At 38.9% G+C, this 19,122-nt stretch overlaps 1 protein-coding gene across 1 annotated transcript in view; it reads left to right on the plus strand.

Moving 5' to 3' along the window:
- Positions 1-779: 779 nt before the first annotated feature.
- The window catches only part of LOC124271821, a gene marked incomplete at its 5' end in the record, with an annotated part of 50,911 nt that continues 32,568 nt past the window's right edge, over positions 780-19,122 (plus strand). The window contains 5 exons of the mRNA XM_046706970.1: positions 780-1,689; positions 3,745-3,801; positions 7,661-7,757; positions 8,348-8,520; positions 11,645-11,731. Of these exons, the coding sequence (XP_046562926.1) occupies positions 780-1,689; positions 3,745-3,801; positions 7,661-7,757; positions 8,348-8,520; positions 11,645-11,731 (1,324 nt within the window). The remainder of the gene's footprint in view (positions 1,690-3,744; positions 3,802-7,660; positions 7,758-8,347; positions 8,521-11,644; positions 11,732-19,122) is intronic.

Raw genomic sequence — 19,122 nt, forward strand, 5'->3', positions numbered from 1 at the left:
AATACATGTGAATAATGTTTTGATGGGTGATCCAGTTGTCTGAAGCACAGCTGTGCGAAGTAGATGCAGTTTGGTTATCACTCATCTTTGTCCAGTACCATATATCTGCTCATGGATTAAATAAGACCAAAACCTTAATAATTTTAAAACCTGTATCACTTCTGATCTTTCCACCAATATGCTCACATGCCAGGTTATTACTGAAATACTTTCATTCATTCAACTCCTTGATTCCAAATGGTTACATGCCATTCACTGTAATATTAATTTTGATAAATGGCTTCCATGATTTATGCATGCGTTGAAATCATGGTCGACATGTCAAGGACATGCTCTATGTGGATATTACCTTTTTGTTAGTTTTACTTTGAATTAATGGACTCAATCATTTTAAAGCAGACACCTGTGTCAGATAATATATATCTCACCTTAACTCACTAATCATCGGGTTACCAAATACATAAATATGTACTATGCGTTACAGGTCAAAGTTACTTGATGCCACTAGCTGGGTACAACGGGAGCGACAACAATTTGTTTCCTTGGATACTTGCCAGTGCTGGGGAGACAGGAGGCCAGTGGCAGATACAGGATCCACACTCTGGGCGAGTCTGGTCTCGGTGCTCCAATCCTTTCAAGACAGATTATTTTTTACCCAATAGTCCATAAAGATAACAGATTAATTCTTGTGCTGGTGTTTGTCAGAGATGATACTATTCAGATCAAAGGGGAATGAACTCTTTACACACTATTCTCTCCCCTTCCTGTGTCGGCACTAGCCACGAAGTACATCATGTCTTTCCTGTCTTCCTCCTGCTGACTACATTCACCGGGACACAAGATCTTACATAACCGTCTTGGTGATAGCCACACACAGCAAGGAGGCGGATATTGACATCTTCTTCAGACTGGACGGCAACGTCACCTATGATAACAAGACGTACATCGACCGGGACGCTCTCAGCATCAGATTAGATAGGTATCAGACGTTCTCCTTAAACAGTTCATCTGATATGACCAGAACCATCGTTAATGCTACGGAGACAATAGCTGTCTATAGCGGAACATACGATGTGCGCAGAGGACACTTCTCTACTTTCGAGCAATTACTTCCTGTGAAACATTATGGACATGAGTATATTCTCGCTATCCAGGACCCTTATGACCGTGACCGCTCATATGTGAGTGCACTGCCATACCAGCTTCAAGTTGTTACTGACCACAGTGACACGAGCATCATGTTTAATAACGGTTCTTCCATATCAGTTGGTGAAGATAGAGTGTACCGTAAACAATGTGGGAATCGTGAAACGTTCTACTTCAACACCACAAGGCCAGTTATGGCCACCCTGTGTACTTTTGGAAGGAATTACTATACTGTTGCATTTGTTGTAGTGCCCCCCGTAAGCCTATACTCCACGTTAACAACACTACAACACCTAGGTTCCGTGCAGATATTGACAGACAACAACAACGTGGACGTTCAACAAGCCCATGACACTGTCTCTACAGTCTTCAGCCCTCCGGTCACATGGAAGAATGTGTCAGGTACAAGATACAAAGTGGGAACATTGAGAGGTGGAGAATTCACAACAGTAACCATCCATTCTAATTCTACCTTTGCTATCCTTGCATACTATGCCGCCATATACAACGGAGGATACAGTTTTTGGACATATTCTGATACAGGTTGGTCTATTGCTGTACATAGAGGATATTATGTGAGTGTCCATGTCATACTATGTTTACGGCACGAGTACCCAAATGTTGGTATTAAATACTGACATACAGGCACGGGTGTCGTAAACATAGCATGACATCAACACGAATAAGATAGTCTGTTTATTACCGAAGAAATATGTATCATTTAAACATGAAACGAAGTGCTTATATAAGGATGCATCATCTGTAGCACCACTAACCCACAGTTACCGTACGCGATACACAGTTATTTGACAACCTTGAGTTTAAATAAGAACCTAAATATATATTTCAGTGGTAAATATGTAATTCACAACGGTTAATCTTCCATTAACAAGGATGTTGTTTAAAATAGCAACTTTAGAACGTAGCGCAAAGTTAACACAAGACCAGTCAGACTGCCAGGGGCAAGTTGGAATATTCAAATAGGAAAAGGGCAGTGAACGTGAGTCTTATGAGCACCGATAAATGTCAAACACAATGTCAAACAGAATAAGCACATTCTCAGTGAATGAGTTGAATGTACCTAATGACTGTCAAAGTGTGTCAACTTTATTGGGAGGCTGGAACTGACGCAACTTTTCAATTGACAGCATGGTCTGGTTCACGTCACATGTGTTTACCGACCAGTTGTTTCTCCCAACGTGGTTGAAGTTAATGTTCATTACACCCCCTATGAATAGGCCCAGAAAAGTAAAGAAATGTAAGTGAAAAATTTAATGAATTTTAATTGTTTAATAACAATAATATTGTAAGTGAATCTCAAAGTGACGCTATCTCCTAAATGCCAATCTGTCAATGAACGTTGTGAAGCATTGTAAAATTTCATGAATGAAAAAGTAGTTCCCTATGATATCGAGTCTTGACATGGAACACTTCCTCGTAAAGTGATATTTTCCTCTAGGGCATCGTATGAAAAATGCCCAATATTTTTGCCCTCGTATTGTAATAGTGAGTGAGTGAGTTATCCTCGTAGGTAATATATGAAGAGATTGAAATCCTACATTCCACTAATGAGTATCTGTTTTGAAAGTAAATCCTTAAATCCCCCACTTAAGGACTACTAGTATAACCATCTATCCAATATGTCTGTGCTTACCCCTATAGCTATATAAAGCAAATGTTAAACAGAATCTAACAATAAAAACAGTCGCAATATTTCCAATGCCATGTGGGGATTCCTGGTCTCCAATACCTAATGTACAGTTGCTCATAATATCAACCACTGGTTTGTCTGGTTGAGATTACATGATGTCCAGGTCGCCATCATGTAGCTGGAATGTTGCTGCGATCGTCAATAAATAAACGAAAACCAAAATATATGTTGACTAAACTGTGATCGTGAAGTCAGGAAATGTGACTTGGTTCATTCTCAAACTATCCGAACGGCGTAGATCGATGCTCCTTTATCAAGTCAGTGGTTTGTCTGCTCCATGATTATCTACAGGTTGCCGTGGTGTATCTGGCATATGGCTGATTGCAGCGATGAGCAACAGTTCCACACAAACCAAACTTTCTTAATATGTAATAATGATCAAATTAATATTTGCTCTTACATCCAATCACTGGTTTGTGTACTCTATTTACTGACTGCTAATCTGTTTACGATTGCTCGGTGAAACGGTTGCACAAGGTTTGATTGTGCAGTTCTGTCCAGCTCCATTAAAAGTTAATTTAAAGACGTTTATCAAAAGTCAATGTCAGACAGAAAGCAACACATTGAGTCATAGAGTTGAATTAGTGTGTCCAAAACCTCAAATGACTGTGTCAGACTTGTACTTTTAATGTTACGAAAACTTTAACATTTTTTTCATAAGGAAAGGAGTTTACACTAAAATATTAGTACATCCCAACTAGTAGTAATACAAACATTGTGCCAATTGATGATGTTTGTCTCAGGTCGGGAAATACTGAATATTTAGATATTGTTCAGATCGGCGTTTAACAAAACAGGACATATCTTCTGCGTGTTTTACTATATGTAGGGCTGACTTTACTTCCAAGACAATATACATACTGAATGGCTACACTAAATCGTTCCAGAGACCTCGACACCAGATGGAAGCGGTGTCAAGTTAAATACAGGTGGTTCCATCCAAGGTGAGTGTTTCTCTCTTTTTCTCGACTGTGGGAATTGTACAGAAATATCAGAGTCCTTCGTACATAAACATTTCCTAATGTATCACCATTTCAGGGAAAAGTACAATCTTTTTCTAAGACAAAAACATTCATTTCAGCTGGCATTCATTCAACTCCTTGATTCCAAATGGTTACATGCCATTCACTGTAATTTTAATTTTGATAAATGGCTTCCATGATTTATGCATGCGTTGAAATCATGGTCGACATGTCAAGGACATGCTCTATGTGGATATTACCTTTTTGTTAGTTTTACTTTGAATTAATGGACTCAATCATTTTAAAGCAGACACCTGTGTCAGATAATATATATCTCACCTTAACTCACTAATCATCGGGTTACCAAATACATAAATATGTACTATGCGTTACAGGACAAAGTTACTTGATGCCACTAGCTGGGTACAACGGGAGCAACAACAATTTGTTTCCTTGGATACTTGCCAGTGCTGGGGAGAGAGGAGGCCAGTGGCAGATACAGGATCCACACTCTGGGCGAGTCTGGTCTCGGTGCTCCAATTCTTTCAAGACAGATTATTTTTACCCAATAGTCCATAAAGATAACAGATTAATTCTTGTGCTGGTGTTTGTCAGAGATGATACTATTCAGATCAAAGGGGGGATGAACTCTTACACACTATTCTCTCCCCTTCCTGTGTCGGCACTAGCCACGAAGTACATCATGTCTTCCTGTCTTCCTCCTGCTGACTACATTCACCGGGACACAAGATCTTACATATCCGTCTTGGTGATAGCCACACACAGCAAGGAGGCGGATATTGACATCTTCTTCAGACTGGACGGCAACGCCACCTATGATAACAAGACGTACATCGACCGGGACGCTCTCAGCATCAGATTAGATAGGTATCAGACGTTCTCCTTAAACAGTTCATCTGATATGACCAGAACCATCGTTAATGCTACGGAGACAATAGCTGTCTATAGTGGAACATACGATGTGCGCAGAGGACACTTCTCTACTTTCGAGCAATTACTTCCTGTGAAACATTATGGGCATGAGTATATTCTCGCTATCCAGGACCCTTATGACCGTGACCGCTCATATGTGAGTGCACTGCCATACCAGCTTCAAGTTGTTACTGACCACAGTGACACGAGCATCATGTTTAATAACGGTTCTTCCATATCAGTTGGTGAAGATGGAGTGTACCGTAAACAATGTGGGAATCGTGAAACGTTCTACTTCAACACCACAAGGCCAGTTATGGCCACCCTGTGTACTTTTGGAAGGAATTACTATTCTGTTGCATTTGTTGTTGTGCCCCCCGTAAGCCTATACTCCACGTTAACAACACTACAACTCCTGGGTACCGTGCAGATATTGACAGACCAAGAAAACAACGTGGACGTTCAACAAACCCACCACACAACAGTCTTCATCCCTCCGGTCACATGGAAGAATGTGTCAGGTTCAAGATACAAAGTGGGAACATTGAGAGGTGGAGGATACACAACAGTAACCATCCGTTCTAATTCTACCTTTCTATCCTTGGATACGATGCCGCCATATACAACGGAGGATACAGTTTTTGGACATATTCTGATACAGGTTGGTCTATTGCTGTACATAGACGATATTATGTGAGTGTCCATGTGATACTATGTTTACGGCATGAGTACCCAAATGTTGGTATTAAATACCGACATACAGGCACGGGTGTCGTAAACATAGTGGGACATGGACACAAATAAGATAGTCTGTTTATTACCGAAGAAATATGTATCATTTAAACATGAAACGAAGTGCTTATGTAAGGATGCATCATCTGTAGCACCACTAACCCACAGTTACCGTACGCGATACACAGTTATTTGACAACCTTGAGTTTAAGTAAGAACCTAAATATATATTTCAGTGGTAAATATGTAATTCACAACGGTTAATCTTCCATTAACAAGGATGTTGTTTAAAATAGCAACTTTAGAACGTAGCGCAAAGTTAACACAAGACCAGTCAGACTGCCAGGGGCAAGTTGGATATTCAAATAGGAAAAGGGCAGTGAACGTGAGTCTTATGAGCACCAATTAATGTCAAACACAATGTCAAACAGAATAAGCACATTCTCAGTGAATGAGTTGAATGTACCTAATGACTGTCAAAGTGTGTCAACTTTATTGGGAGGCTGGAACTGGTGCAACTTTTCAATTGACAGCATGGTCTGGTTCACGTCACATGTGTTTACCGACCAGTTGTTTCTCCTAACGTGGTTGAAGTTAATGTTTATTACACCCCTATGAATAAGCCCAGAAAAGTAAAGAAATGTAAGTGAAAATTTAATGAATTTTAATTGTTTAATAACAATAATATTGCAAGCGAATCTCGAGGTGACGCTATCTCCTAAATGCCAATCTGTCAATGAACGTTGTGAAGCATTGTAAAATTTCATGAATGCAAAAAGTAGTTCCCTTTGATATCGAGTCTTGACATGGAACACTTCCTCGTAAAGTGATATTTTCCTCTAGGGCATCGTATGAAAAATGCCCAATATTTTTGCCCTCGTATTGTAAAAGTGAGTGAGTGAGTTATCCTCGTAGGTAATATATGAAGAGATTGAAATCCTACATTCCACTAATGAGTATCTGTTTTGAAAGTTAATCCTTAAATCCCCCACTTAAGGACTACTAGTATAACCATCTATCCAATATGTCTGTGCTTACCCTTATAGCTATATAAAGCAAATGCTAACAGAATCTAACAATAAAAACAGTCGCAATATTTCCAATGCCATGTGGGGATTCCTGGTCTCCAATACCTAATGTACAGTTGCTCATAATATCAACCACTGGTTTGTTTGGTTGAGATTACATGATGTAAATGTCGCCATCATGTAGCTGGAATGTTGCTGCGATCGTAATTAAATAAACAAAAACCAAAATATATGTTGACAGAACTGTAATCGTGAAGTCAGGAAATGTGACTTGGTTCATTCTCAAACTATCCGAACGGCGCAGATCGATGCTCCTTTATCAAGTCACTGGTTTGTCTGCTCCATGATTATCTACAGGTTGCCGTGGTGTATCTGGCATATGGCTGATTGCAGCGATGAGCAACAGTTCCACACAAACCAAACTTTCTTAATATGTAATAATGATCCAATTGATATTTGCTCTTACATCCAATACCTGGTTTGTGTGCTCTATTTACTGACTGCTAATCTGTTTACGATTGCTCGGTGAAACGGTTGCACAAGGTTTGGGTGTGCAGTTCTGTCCAGCTCCATTAAAAGTTAATTTAAAGACGTTTATCAAAAGTCAATGTAAGACAGAAAGCAACACATTGAGTCATAGAGAGTTGAATTAGTGTGTCCAAAACCTCAAATGACTGTGTCAGACTTGTACTTTTAATGTTACGAAAACTTTAACATTTTTTTCCTAAGGAAAGGAGTTTACACTAAAATATTAGTACATCCCAACTAGTAGTAATACGAACATTGTGCCAATTGATGATATTTGTCTCAGGTCGGGAAATACTGAATATTTAGATATTGTTCAGATCGGCGTTTAACAAAACAGGACATATCTTCTGCGTGTTTTACTATATGTAGGGCTGACTTTACTTCCAAGACAATATACATACTGAATGGCTACACTAAATCGTTCCAGAGACCTCGATACCAGATGGAAGCGGTGTCAAGTTAAATACAAGTGGTTCCATCCAAGGTGAGTGTTTCTCTCTTTTCTCGACTGTGGGAATTGTACGGAAATATCAGAGTCCTTCGTACATAAACATTTCCTAATGTATCACCATTTCAGGAAAAAGTACAATTTTTTTCTAAAACAAAAACATTCATTTCAGCTGGCAGTTCTGACAATGCTACAGTGATCGTGGGTGTGATCTGTGGGATAGTTATCTTGGTTCTCCTCCTCGCTTTACTAGCAAAGGTGTTCTGCAGGTAAGGGTTTAGTAACTCAAGTATATTTCTCAAATGATTCTTAGTTCTTGAATATGTTGATATAGAGACATGGTGGTTGAGAGTATGAGAAAGCATATGCAAACAGTCAGGACACTGTAACCATCAGATCATCATGTTTGTCGGCTACTTTGACAAACAGGATGTCTTTAGGATGTAAACTGCCCCTGAAAAACAATAAAGGTCAAGGACTATTCGTGGAAATACTTATCACACCTTGTCTAAGTAACATTCTTAACTGATTGTGGATTACACCCAGACAGTAGACATGTAGTCCTATGACGGTAGAAGTTGTGGCCTGACGGGTGTTAGAGTGAGAATCTCTTTAGTCAGTCTACCATATAGGATTTTCCTTTGTGTAAAACGTCTACATGCATAAGGTAAAGCTTCAGTAACATGTCAGTATAGTTTTTATTTCTTGCTCAGGAGTCATTAAGCAATGAAGATCTTAGGCTTTGCTAACTACGATTTTTCGCTGTTTGAATGCATTTTAAGGTGGATGGAAGTTCCAAAATGTTCTAACTGTTTAACCAACTTCATGTAGGTTTATGTGGTTTTCTACATTCCTGTAGCCGAAAGAAGAAGATGCCAGTTACGAGAGCAGGAGAACAAGGTGCTGATGCTCCCTCAAACTCTATGGCCATCTACGCGGTGCCAGACAGAGCTGCTGGAGGTGCAGCAGGTGAAGGCACGTACACAGGGCCCGGATTCAAAGTAACACCAAGCGACATCAACATCGTCGACAGTACTGCCGCTTATGAGGATTTCGAAGGCGGGAAATAGTTCGAAAGTTCAAATTCGAGCATGAACCGACAGAGTAGCGTAAACATTAGTTTGTCATTTTGTAAAAAACCGAGTTACCTCTCAACACTTCGGCTAAACACAATGATGCATATACTGATCTGTGTGCGTTTTGTTTTAGTTCCCTGAAATAAGGCGTCATACGAAAACTCAGGGTTTGAAAAATACTGTATGTAACAATTCACAAAGAAATTTGATGTCTTGAGTGCATGTACAAAGATAAGGTTGGTGTCGTAGCGAGGACGTGAAACGTGTGGAATATATATTGTTGTTCTTATATGATCAGTTTTCAAATGATTTAAGTGTTTCCGGAATTTATCTTCAGTTGGTACTTGTGCCAGTATGCAGATATTTTTATTAAAGGATGTTGTAATAGAGAGTCGAGGCGTTCACCGAGTGTCAGTTATCTTTATTAAACAAACATAATGTTTTGTCCAAATTGTTTATGAAATGGGTGATACCCGTACACAGAAACTCCTTACCCTGTTTGTAAATATCTGGTGTCATCACTATGTTTTAGTGATCCATTTGTAGAGATTTAACCGGTGTAGAGATTTAACAATTTTGTTGTTGTTGTAGCTTCTATGTATTTCATGCGCCATGTTATTTTTCTTATTTCTCATAAAACATATTGTTTACTATTGCAATTGTTGTTGGAGTAAGGTTGTTTATAATTTTAGTGACACCCGTTTAATATTTTTCATTCATTTTTATTCACTTTGTACTTGTAATTATTTAGTTTAAATCAGTAAAATTGGACATAATCAAGTGGGATTTAAAAGTATGACCGCTTCACTGAGGAATCATACAACACTTCCTAACTGTTTCCGTTTGACCAACATGGCTGACATCAAGACAACTGACCTGGAGATGGTGTTTATCACAATGACCCATTCGGAATCCACCAAAGATCATTCTGTGGACGTGTGAGATCAGAGTTAGGCAAAATCCGGAATGTGTTCCTGTCGTACTCCTTGTGCATCGTGGCATCGTTCAAGAACTACCTTTCTACCAGCTCCCCGCAAAACTATGACTGTTGAGTTAGTGAGGGAGTTTGATAGGAGTTTGATTATATCACATGCCCTAATGCGGAAGGGTACGAATGAGTGATTGTGGAAGATTTTAAACATTTGACTGTTTTTGTGTAGTTCATTTTGTTTTTATTCGTTACATATTGTTTCCCATGATTCTAAAATTTGCTGTTGACATCTTTAAACCTTTTTCGCATTTATCGTCTTATCCTATGTTCACATGTTTATATCTTCATATTTGTTACACTGAGTATCTCATTTGTTTGTCTTACGTTGTTACTTAATTCTAAGAATTCCTCTTAAAAGTTATTGCATTGTTTTTGTAATAACCTTGTTGCTTTTAAAGTTCTATTTGGTTGGACATATAATATATCTATATAGATGTTTTCAATAAAGTTCAAGATACATGTATTCATAAAACTGATGAAGTGATGTTTCATTGAAAATATCTAAACATTTACTGTACTTCCTATTTTCACCGTACGTTTTTAGCATTTTGTGATTTTAGAATTAGGTGTTTTCTTTTTGCATCATTCATAAACGTCTTCACAGCTTGAGTGTTTGAGTCTCTTTTAGTGTTTGAGTATTCCAATTGTGCCTCTGCATATCAGATCTACTTTGAGGAAAGCCCACAGTGATGTAGATCTCATAGGTTTACCACTTTTGGGACGGTCCCAAGCACGGGCATGGTGCTGAAACACCTCGATATACAATCCCAGTGAACAGGCACTTGAGCCCACGACCAGTTTTTCACTAGTTCCTGGCGCGCCAAGGGATGCAACTCTGGACAACAAATTGTGTTGCATTAGAAAACTGGGCCTCCTCGATGATTACAAAGTTTGAAACATGTTCATTTCAGGATCGAATTCTGTCAAATCACCATTTGTACCAGCTGTCAAAAAGCTGCAAAAGACACAAAAGTGTTCACGAACAAAAACATAATCTTGCTTATATGTGTCCCGTTTTCCTTCCTTCGGCACATGACTAATGCAATTTGTACTGTATGAGTATTCTGCAATAAGCACCTATTGTGTTCAGAACTAACATGTGCTTAAACGTGATTTCTATACATTACTCAACATTAAAGCTCACTGAGGCGAGACGCATTTGTCATATTTATTTATGCGAGATCTAAAACATTTGAATGAGAGGTGATATCAGCGTTCACAAATTGAAATACCTAACGTCTGGGGACAGACTGCTGGTGACCAGAGTCTGCATATTATATAATAAGCAGGTATTATGCCGAACGCATTATGAGCTGACACATGCCTTGGATCTGATATTGCAGCCATCTCAGCAGAGACATGTAAGTATCCGTTTTCGTAACTCGCAACTCTCATAGATACGTGAAGAAATTAAAAGTTTGGAATGGCAGACAGGGACATTCTACGGTCATTTGGGAAAAATTCTTCTGACCTGTTAGAGGTGGCAGACATGTTGAAGTATATTGCTAACTTAGATCAGAATAAGACAAGTGAATGACATAGTCATATATATTTTTTATTCATGCAAGACGGGTAATTTTGCGTGTGTTTGTGTGTGTCAGTGTTTGTCAGTGTCTCTGTCGACGGAATGTCTGTCAACATGATATCGTTGCATGTTATGTTATCCCTTTGCCATTGTGTTTCCTCTTTTCACGTGATATCGTGGGGAGATGTGGCGATGGCCCCCTCTCTGCAACGTTCTTTCACCGTGTTGTACAAACTATGGCAGAGGAAGAAAATTACAATAGAAACGCGTTACGCCTGGATCTTACACTTTCACTGTTTATGTGCTCCAACGCTGCCGTTTCATCTGGCTTTAACATTCTGACTGGATCGTTAAAACAATCACAAGGATGAAATTGAACTCACTCTTTCCTATGGAGGACACACATGTTAAAATGTATTGCCATGTCAATGTATTGCCACCAACAAAAAGAGTGGGCTCATAACATATGCCTTATCACTATACACTATCAGTGTCGGTCATTCTGGCGCTGATTTGATTTTCACCACCAGACATCTCAGCAGACATTTCAGATCCTTTGTTCAGACAGGAAACGGGAACAGTCCACGGAGAGGATGATTTACAAGGGTTTCAGTTTGGTGGTTCTGTTGACGATCCTGCAGAGCAGCAAGGGTAAGTATCTCCTATTATTGTCCTAGTATCTACGATTCCACACCATATGATCAATCTGATAGTGACTCTTTCACAAAGTAAACATCTGAGTTGTTACGAATATTAAAGACGTTGGGGTTGGTTAGTATTTTTCCTTCAACAGTTCATCTGTTTCACTTATTTGGATCTAATGAATATATTAACTTTGGGGATGCAAGACACACACTTTATCACTGTCTTTCAATAGAGAAACGTATCCAGGTACTTTTACTGACACTTAAATGACACTTGGAACCCTGGCCAATACACCGTCGACTTTACACTCACTTTATTATTTGTCATTACTAATCAGGAAAAATCATCTTTTAAAGTATACATTGTAAAAGGTGTCTAGGTATTTACCACAGGCAAGGCGAAACGAATCAGTTCCTTTGAACATGTTCAATTTGAGGGACAAAGAAGATGTTAAGGGTTTGTTAAGACTGACTGAGTTTAGTTTTACCCCGCTTTTAGCAATATTCCAGCAACATCACGGCGGGGGGGCACCAGAAATGGGCATCACACATTGTGCCCATGTGGGGATTCGAACCCGGGTCTTCGGCGTGACGAGCCAACGCTTTAAACATTAGGCTACCCCACCGCCCCTCTAAAAGCATCATTCACATACAGAAGAACATAGCGCTAATGAGTATGCTCTGTTTTAAAACACATCCACATCTAAGTATGAGATATTTAAGATTTTGATTTTCAAGATGTATTAAATAAAACCAGATCCCCTTGCAGTTCGCGTATATAATGTTTGTATCAACATTGGTTGATACACACCGGAAGTTGAGCAATGTGCCTTTGCAGTACATTGAACAAATCTCTTTCCAGTTTTTCCATCACATGAATGTATGAATAGTTTATCTATTTAACATATAGGCACAATATTGATTTAAAACTGTTTACAAGTTCACAGCGTTCTGATATGAATCACCAGAGTAGCTTTGTGTCCTACTCGTTGTTTGAGAACCAATGACTGAGATCATTTATTTGAGTGAAAACAGATAATTCTATGTATATTTATGAATATACGGTCAAAGCGAATCATTGTTGGTTGAGCAGTTACACACATATACACATGAAGAATAATATCTCAATACCCCATATTTGTCATAGCATTATGTTACCATTGACCACAACAAAGGATCATACCCAAGCCTTAATTTAACTTACTATCCAGATAAACTGATCCCAAAAGAATAATTAAATAGCAAATATCAAAGAAAAACGAACACAAAACCTGACTCATTTTATAGTGCTGGTAACTATGGTCGTATAAAGTTGACAAGTGAGGTTATCTTTAAGATTCTGGCACACTATCCTTAAGAAATCATATAAGTATGAATAAGCGAGCACAATTTTAATATCTGGTGTAACCTACTTCAATTACACTAGCATTGATGACCCCCTACATGATTGACTGCATCAGACTTTGAATTTATCGTTGATGTATCCTTGGATGGCTTGTTCCATCAGGATCGGGGTCTCTCTGGCATATTCGCCGATCAGTACTGTCCATAACATGGTGTAAGGAATTGATGCTCTCCGGGCCAAGAGCTGCTACCGGTTCTTGGCAGAAAAAAGCACGAGCAACACGTGGTATAACAACGCTGTCGAGGATGTCAGTGTGTACAATTGTCCATTCAGATTTTGTCTGAATGCCACAAGGTCAGTTTTACAGTCATGTGAGAGGCACCCCGACACCATCAATGAACTCCCGCTAAACGGTTCTTGATCCAAGATATTCAGTTCAGCATATGCAGTGTTTCTTCGGCGCCATCAGTAATAAACAACATAAATTTCCATTTCCCATGATCACAAATGTCAGTGAGTGAGTGAGTGAGTGAGTTATTATTTAACGTCACATCGGCAATATTTCAGCCATATAGTGACGAGAAATGTTTTAAATCAACAATAATTTAAAGTTGTTAAATAATCAGTCATCGAAGGACTGTAAAATAACTGGAGTATCACAGATTTATACTAAAACTAGCATGAACATGTAAAATTATTTTATTTATGAAGACAATACAATATAAAAACGGGCTATAGATCGCCAACAACTGAAGTTAGATCACCATACTAGGAACCATGGGGACTTACATTACTTTTGCTACCTGCATGGATCCTAGCTGGATTTACAACATCACTTCAGCCGCTGGCGATTGTAGGAAAAATTAGCCAACAGTTAAAATAACAAAAATACTACGTTTAAAATGGGATAATTTATATTTGACTTTTTTGGTTTACTTACCCTCTCAGGAAGACAATAATTTTACGCTACGTCAACCCCCTTCGAGGGTACAGCCACTAACAATCTCAGTGACTAATTTAAATTACCAATAATAAAATATTTATCTATTTACAAATCAGTTCACAAATCCAATTCTTTTAAAAATTCAACTATTAAATGATAATTAACATTATAAAAAAGATCCTTTAATGTTTTGACATTAAAAAACTTATCCCTTGTGATGGAATATTCAACACAGTCAAGCAGGACATGCTTGACCGTGATTCTTTCATCACAAGGGATACAAAACGGAGGATCCTCACCTTTCAATAGGTATTCATGAGTGTATCTTGTGTGGCCAATACGGCATCGTCGTATGATGACCTCTTCAAATCTGGATTGACAACCCAAGTAGGTGTAACCGATAGCTGGTTTGATTGCATGTAATTTATTGATACCTACTTGGGCATCCCACTTCTTTTGCATCAGATCACGGATGTAGGTTCTAATGCTGGCTTTATAATCAGAATATGGGATCAGAAGTGGTGTCACAGATTTGTTGAGTGCTGCCTTAGCAGCAAAATCAGCCATTGTATTCCCAGAAATGCCAACGTGGCTGGGTAACCAACAGAGGACGATGTCGTATTGGCCAGTTGCAAGATCATTATATAATTCAATAATTTCTAATAAAAGTGGATGTTTACAAGAAATATTTTTAATCGCCTGAAGGCAAGAAAGAGAGTCCGAAAATATGATATATTGTTTATATTTAGGGTGTCTATTGATATATTTAAGAGCTGTTAGTATTGCGTTTGCTTCTGCTGTGAAAATTGAACTGTCATTGGGTAATCTGGAAGAGATTGTTTTGGACCCAATGACAGTGGCACAAGCAACCGCGCCACCATCTTTGGACCCATCTGTAAATAAGGATTTATATGTATTATATGTACTTTTTAATTGATTATATTCTTGTTTATATAGTAAGTCATTAGTTTCTGATGTTTTAAATTGAGTGAGTGTTAGGTCGACTTGTGGCCTAACCAATTGCCAAGGAGGAGAAGAAAGAAGACGGGAAGGAGCTATATTTTCCAGCTCAATGCCGGCAGCAGCAATAAATGGCGGAACAAGAGAAGATTTTTTGTTATACAAATCCTCATAAAGAGGATTAAAGACACAGTGAAATCGTTTGACTCGTTTGAATATAATTTTGTAATATATTGTAATGATAATTTTATACGGCGTTGGTTAAGAGAAGGTTCATCTGCCTCGACATAAAGACTGTCAACAGGAGAGGTTCTAAAAGACCCAAGACAAAGTCTTAGGCCTTGGATGATGGACAGAATCCAGTAGTTTGAGGTTGCTTTTGCAGGCTACACCATATACGATGGAGCCATAATCAAGCTTCGAGCGGACAAGTGATCTGTAAAGGTGTAGGAGAGTAGCTTGATCCCCTCCCCACCTTGAATTAGACACGACTTTCAATAAATCGAGTGCCTTCAGGCATTTAGTTTTCAGAGATTTGATATGCGGAATAAAAGTTAAATGAGAATCGAAAATGAGACCTAAGAACTTGGCCTCTTTTGCAATCTTGTTGGGAATGCCATTTAAAATCAGTTCTGGGTCTTTATGTGGTTTATATTTACGGCAGAAATGTATGCAATTAGTTTTTGATTTAGAAAATTTAAAGCCGTTCTCAAGACACCATTTATTTATTTTGTTTAAACACAACTGTAGTTGCCGTTCAATAGTATGCATATTCTTACCGCGACAAGAAATGTTAAAATCATCCACAAAAAGTGATCCATTAATTGAATCATTTAAAACCTTAGATAAACTGTTGATCTTAATACTAAACAATGTGACAGACAAAATACTGCCTTGCGGCACACCCTGATCCTGATTATAATGGTCAGACAGGGTTGAACCCACTCGGACTTGAAATTGCCTATCTGATAAAAACTGTGATATAAAAAGAGGTAAACGACCCCTTAAACCAAAATCATGTAAATCCTTTAAAATGCCATACTGCCAGGTGGTATCGTATGCTTTCTCGAGATCAAAGAATATCGATACTGCATGTTGTTTATTTATTATTGCATTTTTAACAAAGGATTCTAAACGTGCCAAATGATCAATGGTACTACAATTTTTCCTGGAACCACATTGAATATTTGTTTTGAGATTATTGGTTTCAAGATGCCATGTTAATCGATTATTTACTATTCGTTCCATGGTTTTACAGACGCAAGTCGTTAAAGAGATTGGTCTGTAATTAGACGGATCTGTATGATCCCGGCCAGGTTTTGGAATGGGGACTACAATGGCATGTCGCCAAGAAGTTGGAAAATTCCCTGAAGTCCATATCGTATCAAAAATAGTTAGAAGCGTTTCCAAACATGTTTCCGGTAAATGCTTCAAGAGCTGATAGTGTATATTATCAGCCCCCGTTGCAGTATCATGAGCCTGCTCAAGGGCAGTATGGAGCTCATGTAACGAAAATAATTCGTTATAGTCTTCACCATTGTCCGAGTTGAAATTTATTTTTTTCTTCTCCTGTTGTTTCTGGTATTTCTGAAACTCAGGGACGAAATTCGATGATGACGAATGCTTGGCGAGAGTGTCACCAAGCTTGGCAATGTCAGCCTTATCTGTCAATAAATTGTCACCATCCTTCAGAGGCTGGACAGTAGATTTGGAACCTTTGCCCTTTATTCTTTGGATCATGTTCCACACTTTTGACATCGGTGTGCGGGAATTTATCTTGGAAACATAATTTCGCCAAGACTGACGCTTATTCTGCTTAAATGCACGTCGAGCCTTGGCATTTAAAATTTTTACTTTTTCCGAATTATGTACTGTAGGATGTCGTCGATAATACTTTTCAGCTTTCTTCCTACTCTTTCTGGCCTGTTTACATTCGATAGTGAACCATGGTTTACGAATATGTGGAATTGCAGAGGACTTCGGGATTGATGTGTCAGCAATGTCATTAAGGATATCAGAAAACAACTGAATAGGATCTGAGACATCAATAAATAGATCAGAGTGCAATTTGTCAGTACAAAGTGACTGAAATAATGGCCAGTTAGCCTTTGTAAAATTCCACCTCGTTGCCGGTGGGTTATCAGTCGGATTTTTAGCAGAGAGAATTGTGGGGAAATGGTCACTACCACAAAGGTCAGCATGGACCATTCAAACTCATGATAAATAATTGGATCTGACAGTGACAAATCAAGTTCAGAATACGTTCCTGTACCAGGATGTAAATATGTGGCTGATCCATCATTAAATATGCATAAATTATTATCTGCAAGATAGTCTTCAAGGATTTTCCCCCTAGCATTGACATTGATACTTCCCCATAGAGGGTTATGCCCATTTAGATCACCCATGATGATACAGGGTTTTGGGAGTTGGTCAAACAGATTCTGAAGATCGGACTGTTGCAAGGGAGAAGATGGAGAGATGTATAAGGAGCAAAGAGTGAAAGTTATGTGTAAGGAAAGACGAACTGCCAGAGCTTGAAGGTTGCATTTCAGAGGCACAGGGCTATGGATGACACCCTGTCTCACCAAAATAGAAGCACCACCCGTAGCTCTTTGTCCCGGAGGTGAAAACGAGTGATATGAGTTGTACTGACGGATATCCAATCTATCCTCATCTTTAAGATATGTCTCTTGTAAAGAAAAAGCCGATGGTTTGAAATCTTGTGATAGTAATTGAAGTTCATTAAAATTGTTCCTAAGACCTCTGCAATTCCATTGTATTAAGTTCATAACATTGTATTTGATGGTGGAACAGTTGAAAGTGTGCGCGTGGAAGCCCTACCCCTACACCCTGTGTGTGAAGGAGTGATCTCCAAGTGGTTCAAATTTTGAACCACCACTGGATTTGCCAAAGAAGAAGGCTCTTCCAAATGTTGAAGAGACCTGGTCTTTTTCTTCAACTTTTTCTTTTCTTTACTCGTTAATTGAGCAACCCTCTGAGTAGCTTGAGTTGACTCAGTGTCAGGTATTTTATCTGACTGTGTCCCCTCAGTCTGGGATGCTGACGAGCGCTGACAAGTTTGTAGTGTCTGAGTTGTGTCATCAAACGATATCTGAGCTTCACTGACCCAAGATATCACAGTCTGACATGAAGCAGAAGAAGTTTTTACAACAGAAGTTGCCGCAGAAGAAGAAACTGTGGCCGAATACGTTAGGCTGGTAGTTGGTCTTGTATGAACAGGAACTAATTTTTTGGCTTCAAAGTATGAAATATTATTTGTACATTTCAGTTTGAGGATTTTGCTTTCATACTCGAATTTTGGGCAGGACTTAGAGGACGCCAGATGCTCACCACTGCAATTGGCACACTTTATGGCATTGGTACAATCAGTACTCTCATGAATACCACTACAGCGTGAGCACACTGACTTGCCAGTGCAGGACCTTGCACCATGTCCAAACTTCTGGCATTTGTAACACCGAGTGGATTTGGTACATATACACATCCACCGATATTACAGTGACCGGCTTTAATGAATTTTGGAAGAGTTGTCAGACCAAAAGTAAAAAGATATGTGTTAGTTTTGATAAAGTTTGATTCCTGTTTCCTGATAAAACGTTTTATGGAAGTAACTCCTTGTTCTTTCAATTCAGCCACAATTTCTTCTTCAGCCATATCTGAGAGACAGCTGGCTCTGTCTCTAACAATACCTCTGCAAGAGTTCAGGGTTTTATGTACCGAGACAACAACCTGATTGTTTACAAACTGCTGTAGTCCCAGCAGATTGACAGATTGCTGCCTCTGTAAACATTCAATCAAGAGAGAACAATTCCGGAGACGTGTGACATTTTTAACCTCCCCGCAGACACCTTGGATGCCCTTGGAGACGGCAAAAGGGTTGATGTTTAAAGTACTCCCATCAGCACTGTCTATCACCAAGAACCTTGGCCAGGAATCTTTGGTGAAAGGAGATATTTCTTCATCGGACGAAGAAGACAGATGTCGACGTTTGCTTGTTTTGACGGAACCAGATTGAGTGTGTGTAGCCATGGTAGATAAATGTTATTCAGCAACCCTGCCCTCCACCCGCCATCGAGTGTCAACAAGGACGGTATTGCAGTGGAAACCATACTGCAGTACCAAAGCT

The sequence above is a fragment of the Haliotis rubra genome, unplaced genomic scaffold (genome assembly GCF_003918875.1).
Source record: "Haliotis rubra isolate DU_JTF1 unplaced genomic scaffold, ASM391887v1 Scf1638, whole genome shotgun sequence".
NCBI classification, from domain to species: Eukaryota; Metazoa; Mollusca; class Gastropoda; order Lepetellida; family Haliotidae; genus Haliotis; species Haliotis rubra.